The 8,614-nt window shown below is 40.8% G+C and overlaps 1 protein-coding gene and 1 long non-coding RNA gene across 3 annotated transcripts in view; one reads left to right on the plus strand and one right to left on the minus strand.

Annotated features, from left to right (window-relative positions):
- LOC143277538 (uncharacterized) overlaps positions 1–8,614 on the plus strand; it is a 16,189-nt gene extending 7,575 nt beyond the window's left edge. The window contains exons 3-4 of one of the 2 annotated variants that reach the window (XR_013053756.1): positions 818–1,241; positions 8,497–8,614. This is a non-coding gene — a long non-coding RNA (uncharacterized LOC143277538). Of the gene's footprint in view, positions 1–817; positions 1,464–8,496 lie in introns of those variants that run through there. The other variant, XR_013053755.1, reaches the window with a different exon arrangement.
- Positions 3,539–4,121, minus strand: LOC143277340 (uncharacterized). Its single transcript, XM_076582127.1, has 2 exons — positions 3,960–4,121; positions 3,539–3,732 (listed from the first exon to the last, which is right to left on the minus strand). Exons 1-2 carry the CDS (start codon positions 4,069–4,071, stop codon positions 3,539–3,541), a joined length of 306 nt encoding a protein of 101 aa, XP_076438242.1. The 5' UTR covers positions 4,072–4,121.

The raw sequence follows: 8,614 nt of genomic DNA on the forward strand, positions 1-8,614 counted from the left end.
CTGAAAAATATTTCTTGTGCATAGGCTATCTTAGATCTTACAAGGGCCACGGAAAGATGAATTAATGTCTTTGTATCCATTCCCCAGGGTAAGCGGCTTATAATTTTCATAAAATTGATACTTTTCCTTGCCTTTGTTAAGATGTAATCAAATTGAATGTTCCATGTCAGCTTTGAAGTAAGATAAATACCTAAAAACTTCACCACCTGTTTAATATTCTCATTCAGGATCTCCCAAAGGCACTGTCAAATCGTGTAGTTTTACTGCAGTATGCTGATGATATATGTATGTGGATGGGTGTCAGTCTATGTCAAATCGTGTAGTTTTACTACAGTATGCTGATGATATATGTATGTGGATGGGTGTCAATCTAAAAAAGTCAACCCCACAAAGAGCACAGAATCACATACGTCGTTTGTATCAATCTGATCTTGATAACCTTGGTAACTATATGTTTGAAAATGGTCGAGCTTTGTCGACTGAAAAAACATGTATGATGTTTAATTCAGGTGGTAACCCATCTAGCATACCCATTTTTAAATTACTTGGTGACGTCATTGATTATAAACAGGTGGTGAAGTGTGTGTGTGTGTGTGTGTGTGTGTGTGTGTGTGTGTGTGTGTGTAGGCATTGGTAATCTGACAATATCATCAACTAACTTTGTATGTATATGTATACAATTATGTGTATCCAACCATCTCTCTCTCTCTCTCTCTCTCTCTCTATATATATATATATATATATATTTATATATATATGTGTGTGTGTGTGTGTGTGTGCGCGCGCGCGCGCTTTCATGTTCATATTCATATTTCAGTTCCTGCTGAAGTAAAGCGCACTGCTCCCATGACAAGGTTCTGCGCCAGCCGGAAGAGAGAGGCAGTGACATCACCCCCCACAAATGACGTCACTCCTGTGACCACCTCCACCCATTTGCCGGGGATGTGCTTCACAAACCGGTTCTACTGTCTGTTGTACACTGGTGACGCCAGCAAGTGCAAACCGAAATCCTCCAGTGACGACATCACTTATTGGGATACCGTAAAACGTCACCTGTTTGGGGGGACCCGCTAGAGAGAGACTCTCCACAACGTCAGCAGGTCACCTGATAATGACGGTGATGAGGGCGTCAGAAAGAGGACGCCTGACGATGGTGATAATGACGGTTCATTTTGCTGACGTTGACGACTAAGACGATAATCATCACCAGGTTCTTCAAAGAGAGCACAGATGAGCAAAACGTGAATTGTCTTTTTTTTTCTTTTTTTTTTTTTTTCTTTCTTTCTGTTTTTCTTTCTTTCTATCTTTATTCGTTTATCTATACCAAAAACATGTTGTGTGTTACAGAACGACTGGTAACTTAACCCCATAGCTGCTAAACAATAGTGGAATAACATTGGAATAACATTAGTGTGACATAAAAATATAAGAAAATAAAATAATAAAATGTATGTTAAAGAAAAGCCCAGTGCTGCTTTCTGTTTACTTCTTTAAGTGGAGTGAATGATTTGTTGTTGTTTTGTTTGTTTTGGGGTTTTTTGTTTGTTTGTTTTGTTTTTGTTTTGTTTTTTGTTGTTGTTTTTTACTCACTTGTGTAAACAAAGTGAGTCTGTTTTAACCCGGTGTTCGGTTGTCTGTGTGTGTGTGTGTGTCTGTGTGTCTGTGGGTCCGTGATAAACTTTAACAGTGACATTTTCTCTGCAAATACTTTGTCAGTTGACACCAAATTAGGCATAAAAATAGGAAACATTCAGTTCTTTCCAGTCATCTTGTTTAAAACAATATTGCACCTATGGGATGGGCACAAAATTTTTTTAAAAAGAAGCCAAATTATATGCAAACTGCATTTACTGTTATATTTATATTTTTTGTATTCTCTAAACTTGGCACTTTGATCTGATATTCTGACACAACAACAAGAGCAGTCATTATTATCATTTTTTGTTCAAACAGGAACTTCTTTTGCTAAGCATGGAAGTTTTATTTATTTTGCAAACGTTTTGGTGCAGATAGTAAAAAAAGGGAAATTAATCTGTAATTAATGCTAGGGGACTTAATTTGCTTTAAACTGATCTTTCTCATCTTAAACATTACATTTTGAAATTATACTCAATACATAAAAAGCTTGTGTTTTACTCTCAGTGTACAGGGCTTTCACAATGTTCATTCGCCCAAGTGGTCTTTTTCGGAAAATACTAAAATCAATACGAGTGGAATTTACAGATCTATTGGCTGAGCACTGAAGGTCATGGCCAAAAATCAATTGCATACACATATTTATACACATTCAAAGCGCGTGCTCATATTCTTCGCGAACGCGAACGACGCCATGTTGTTTTAAGTTGTTAACCTGCCCGTTCAATCCTATATTCAATGGACAATACACGATAACATGTGATGGAAAGTTGGAGAAGGAGACCGTTAAATATTTATTCAGAGAAAGATTTGTGAACGCCTCATCACTTACTGGATTATGCTCCAAACTGCCATAAAAATATCCACAGAATCAGTCGGAATTCACAGTTAAAAATTGTAAACCATGCGAGTTAATACCCTTGAATTGATGAAACGAAAAAATGTCCAGTCTTGACATTTCTCAAAATGAAGTCCTTTTCACTTCATACGACGTTTAGAAGTACTTGTACTTGGCTCTACATGTCATCAGTTTAACAAAATACGTGATTTTCATATCAACTTTAAAACTATAAACTAGAATGAACATAAAAAGAGAAATTGAATCGACCGTGTCAACCGGGTGTAACTAAACTTGTACATCTATCTAGATCCAGAGAAAACGGCTAAATGTTGCAGTGTGATTGCGGCGATAGCCACGTCTCCTTTACCGCGGACTTAAAAAGAATTTTTAATTGCCCTTAAAGATTTTTTGAATGCCCAAAATTCACCAGAATAATATGATTTAAACAGCGTTTTCACTACGAATACCGCAATCGATTTATCGCCCTTTAAAAAAGCATGTATAAATATATTTTTGAACGTCAGCTAAGGAGCCCTGATAGTGTGATGGGTAAAACAGTTTCTTCTCACCTGAACACGCGGGGTTCGAATCTGCCGTTTGGACTTTTTTTTTCCTTTTTTCTTTTTCTTTTTCTTTTAGCCCGAAGCTTTATAATAACAAATACAGAACACATTTTAACGATTAGATTTTTTTTAAAGTGTATCACAAGTGAGTCTTGAAGGCCTTGCCTCTCTTGTTTCATTCATTCATTCATTGTTTATCTAATAGCATATACCTCAGTTTCTATATTCAATTCACGCCACTGACAGTATCTAAATGAGCCTGGTAAAATTATATAACCTCATGCACATGTCATATAATTTGAAACTGTGTTTTAAAGTGCTGTACATTGACATTTACGATAATAGTTTGCTTTGATGTCATATTTTGCTAAGATAACATTCTGCTTTGCTGTTCCAATGTCATGAGTTCAAGGTTTGAAAATAGAACACCAATAAACAAGTGGACTTTGGAAATGGACTATGTTACATGTAAGGATGGTGGAAGTCTTTATTGCCCACGTTACCTGAAGAGGCCCAGTGTGGGTGGGTACCCGGCCCCTGTGGGGTGGGAGCCCAGGTAGAGGAAGCTGGCAGTGTGAGGAGTGTCTGTGGTCAGGATCTGGAAGTGAAGTTCCCCTTGTCCTTTGCTGCCGTCCAGCACTGGAACTCCGTCCTCTTGGGAGTCAAAACTGTCACTGACCACTCGCATGTCACCTGGGGTAAACACAGCAAAGAACAATTACACATAACACAGAATGTGCGGAATGCATGATGGATTCAATTTTCGTTTCTTTCACCATGTATTTTGCTAACATATGATGGAGGAACTTCCTTCTTTATACACCTCTGTTGTATTGTAGGGAAGGGCAAAGAAAAAGAAAATTCCAGATGTGAAAAGAAAAAAGAAAAGAAAAGAAATCAGCTTCAGCACACCCACTCACACAGGACTCTGAGTGTAGCAGAGGAGTTAACAGATCTGCCCACTCCGTTGTCAGCCGTGCAGGTGTAAACGGCACTGTTCTCACATCGTGCGTTTCTCATAGTGTGCGTCATCACTGACCGCTGTCCTGTGACGTCAGAACTTCCGCCCGTTCCCCTGGCCACTTCTCTCCCTTGATCGTCAGACTGAAAAAAAAAAAAAAGTTCGTCAGCAGATTTTTGTTGTTGGGGGGAGAGTCTGGGTGTGTGTGTGTGGGGGGGGGGGGGGGGGGGGGGGGGGGGGGGGATGGGGGGGGGGTGATGGGGGAGGGGTGCCGCTGGGGGTGTAGATGAGCAATTTTAATATTCCTGTACATGAAACATGTTTTTTGGTTTTTGGTTTTTGGTTTTTTGTTTTTGTTGTTGTTGTTTTTTTTGTTTGTTTGTTTTGTTTTTTGGTTTTTTGGTTATGTTTTGTATTTGTATTTCTTTTTATCACAACAGATTTATCTGTGTGAAATTCGGGCTGCTCACCCCAGGGAGAGCGCGTCGCTACACTACAGCGCCACTTTTTTTTTTTTTTTCCTGCATGCAGTTTTTTATATTTGTTTTTTCTATCGAAGTGGAGTTTTCTACAGAATCTTGCCAGGAACAACCCTTTTGTTGTAGTGGGTTCTTTTACGTGCGCTAAGCGCATGCTGCACACGGGACCTCGGTTTATTGTCTCATCCGAATGACTAGCGTCCAGACCACCACTCAAGGTGTAGTGGAGGGGAAGAAAATATCGGCGGCTGAGCCGTGATTCGACGGAACCAGCGCGCTCAGATTCTCTCGCTTCCTAGGCGGACGCGTTACCTCTAGGCCATCACTCCACTTTTTTTTAGCAATCATCATGAAAACAAAAAACAAAATTGACTTATTTCGTGTGTAACAGGAAGGTTCAAATTATGTATGCTGAATTTGGTTGCGTGCTTTTCCCTATCTTTTTGCTTCGTTTAGCTTTGAATACAGAAATAAATGTACAACTGAAGTATGCATACGTGGACACATTTATCTATGATTGGTATTGTTTCATTCTGTCAGGTGTTTACTTCAGTTGGTGACAATTAAAATCATCAAAGCAATGTGATTTTAGTTGTTATCCTAATGTATTCCGGACATTTTACATAACTGAAGTTCAATGGAAACACTGGTTCAAAATAATGTGATAATTCTACTTCATAAACTCATGATTCCAAAATCTGAATTATATTCAAATGTCAGTCCAGACATACATGAGATGACAACTGAACGTGTTTATTCTCTGACGTCACAGGTTGTCAGTCTCTGTGGTAAGATGACAACTGAATGTGTTTATTCTCTGACGTCACAGGTTGTCAGTCTCTGTGGTAAGATGACAACTGAATGTGTTTATTCTCTGACGTCACAGGTTGTCAGTCTCTGTGGTAAGATGACAACTGAATGTGTGTATTCTCTGACGTCACAGGTTGTCAGTCTCTGTGGTAAGATGACAACTGAATGTGTTTATTCTCTGACCTCACAGGTTGTCAGTCTCTGAGGTAAGATGACAACTGAATGTGTTTATTCTCTGACGTCACAGGTGGTCAGTCTCTGAGGTAAGATGACAACTGAATGTGTGTATTCTCTGACGTCACAGGTGGTCAGTCTCTGAGGTAAGATGACAACTGAATGTGTTTATTCTCTGACGTCACAGGTGGTCAGTCTCTGTGGTAAGATGACAACTGAATGTGTTTATTCTCTGACGTCACAGGTTGTCAGTCTCTGTGGTAAGATGACAACTGAATGTGTTTATTCTCTGACGTCACAGGTTGTCAGTCTCTGAGGTAAGATGACAACTGAATGTGTTTATTCTCTGACGTCACAGGTTGTCAGTCTCTGAGGTAAGATGACAACTGAATGTGTTTATTCTCTGACCTCACAGGTTGTCAAGCTCTGAGGTAAGATGACAACTGAATGTGTTTATTCTCTGACGTCACAGGTTGTCAGTCTCTGTGGTAAGATGACAACTGAATGTGTTTATTCTCTGACCTCACAGGTGGTCAGTCTCTGAGGTAAGATGACAACTGAATGTGTTTATTCTCTGACGTCACAGGTGGTCAGTCTCTGAGGTAAGATGACAACTGAATGTGTTTATTCTCTGACGTCACAGGTTGTCAGTCTCTGAGGTAAGATGACAACTGAATGTGTTTATTCTCTGACCTCACAGGTTGTCAGTCTCTGAGGTAAGATGACAACTGAATGTGTTTATTCTCTGACGTCACAGGTGGTCAGTCTCTGAGGTAAGATGACAACTGAATGTGTGTATTCTCTGACCTCACAGGTTGTCAGTCTCTGAGGTAAGATGACAACTGAATGTGTTTATTCTCTGACGTCACAGGTGGTCAGTCTCTGAGGTAAGATGACAACTGAATGTGTTTATTCTCTGACGTCACAGGTGGTCAGTCTCTGAGGTAAGATGACAACTGAATGTGTGTATTCTCTGACGTCACAGGTGGTCAGTCTCTGAGGTAAGATGACAACTGAATGTGTTTATTCTCTGACGTCACAGGTGGTCAGTCTCTGAGGTAAGATGACAACTGAATGTGTTTATTCTCTGACGTCACAGGTGGTCAGTCTCTGAGGTAAGATGACAACTGAATGTGTGTATTCTCTGACGTCACAGGTGGTCAGTCTCTGAGGTAAGATGACAACTGAATGTGTGTATTCTCTGACGTCACAGGTGGTCAGTCTGTGGTAAGATGACAACTGAATGTGTTTATTCTCTGACGTCACAGGTTGTCAGTCTCTGAGGTAAGATGACAACTGAATGTGTGTATTCTCTGACGTCACAGGTGGTCAGTCTCTGAGGTAAGATGACAACTGAATGTGTTTATTCTCTGACGTCACAGGTTGTCAGTCTCTGAGGTAAGATGACAACTGAATGTGTTTATTCTCTGACCTCACAGGTGGTCAGTCTCTGAGGTAAGATGACAACTGAATGTGTTTATTCTCTGACCTCACAGGTGGTCAGTCTCTGAGGTAAGATGACAACTGAATGTGTTTATTCTCTGACGTCACAGGTGGTCAGTCTCTGAGGTAAGATGACAACTGAATGTGTTTATTCTCTGACGTCACAGGTGGTCAGTCTCTGTGGTAAGATGACAACTGAATGTGTTTATTCTCTGACGTCACAGGTTGTCAGTCTCTGTGGTAAGATGACAACTGAATGTGTTTATTCTCTGACGTCACAGGTTGTCAGTCTCTGAGGTAAGATGACAACTGAATGTGTTTATTCTCTGACGTCACAGGTTGTCAGTCTCTGAGGTAAGATGACAACTGAATGTGTTTATTCTCTGACCTCACAGGTTGTCAATCTCTGAGGTAAGATGACAACTGAATGTGTTTATTCTCTGACGTCACAGGTTGTCAGTCTCTGAGGTAAGATGACAACTGAATGTGTTTATTCTCTGACCTCACAGGTTGTCAAGCTCTGAGGTAAGATGACAACTGAATGTGTTTATTCTCTGACGTCACAGGTTGTCAGTCTCTGTGGTAAGATGACAACTGAATGTGTTTATTCTCTGACCTCACAGGTGGTCAGTCTCTGAGGTAAGATGACAACTGAATGTGTTTATTCTCTGACGTCACAGGTGGTCAGTCTCTGAGGTAAGATGACAACTGAATGTGTTTATTCTCTGACGTCACAGGTTGTCAGTCTCTGAGGTAAGATGACAACTGAATGTGTTTATTCTCTGACCTCACAGGTTGTCAGTCTCTGAGGTAAGATGACAACTGAATGTGTTTATTCTCTGACGTCACAGGTGGTCAGTCTCTGAGGTAAGATGACAACTGAATGTGTGTATTCTCTGACCTCACAGGTTGTCAGTCTCTGAGGTAAGATGACAACTGAATGTGTTTATTCTCTGACGTCACAGGTGGTCAGTCTCTGAGGTAAGATGACAACTGAATGTGTTTATTCTCTGACGTCACAGGTGGTCAGTCTCTGAGGTAAGATGACAACTGAATGTGTGTATTCTCTGACGTCACAGGTGGTCAGTCTCTGAGGTAAGATGACAACTGAATGTGTTTATTCTCTGACGTCACAGGTGGTCAGTCTCTGAGGTAAGATGACAACTGAATGTGTTTATTCTCTGACGTCACAGGTGGTCAGTCTCTGAGGTAAGATGACAACTGAATGTGTGTATTCTCTGACGTCACAGGTGGTCAGTCTCTGAGGTAAGATGACAACTGAATGTGTGTATTCTCTGACGTCACAGGTGGTCAGTCTGTGGTAAGATGACAACTGAATGTGTTTATTCTCTGACGTCACAGGTTGTCAGTCTCTGAGGTAAGATGACAACTGAATGTGTGTATTCTCTGACGTCACAGGTGGTCAGTCTCTGAGGTAAGATGACAACTGAATGTGTTTATTCTCTGACCTCACAGGTGGTCAGTCTCTGAGGTAAGATGACAACTGAATGTGTTTATTCTCTGACCTCACAGGTGGTCAGTCTCTGAGGTAAGATGACAACTGAATGTGTTTATTCTCTGACCTCACAGGTGGTCAGTCTCTGAGGTCAGACTGACCACGTACCAAGACCAAGTGAGGGGACGGTCTGGTGAGGCCAGCAGTGCACTCAAAGATGACGTCAGTGGACTGGCTCCTTCCCACCACCAT

Source organism: Babylonia areolata, chromosome 34, assembly GCF_041734735.1.
Source record: "Babylonia areolata isolate BAREFJ2019XMU chromosome 34, ASM4173473v1, whole genome shotgun sequence".
NCBI lineage: Eukaryota > Metazoa > Mollusca > Gastropoda > Neogastropoda > Buccinidae > Babylonia > Babylonia areolata.

Bases quoted from the DNA above. Each gene is read 5' to 3' on its own strand.
- LOC143277340 (XM_076582127.1), bottom strand. From the start codon at position 4,071: ATGACGCACACTATGAGAAACGCACGATGTGAGAACAGTGCCGTTTAC. The intron at 3,733-3,959 runs GTGAGTGGGTGT...TGTTTACCCCAG, and splicing joins TGCTACACTCAGAGTCCTGT to GTGACATGCGAGTGGTCAGT.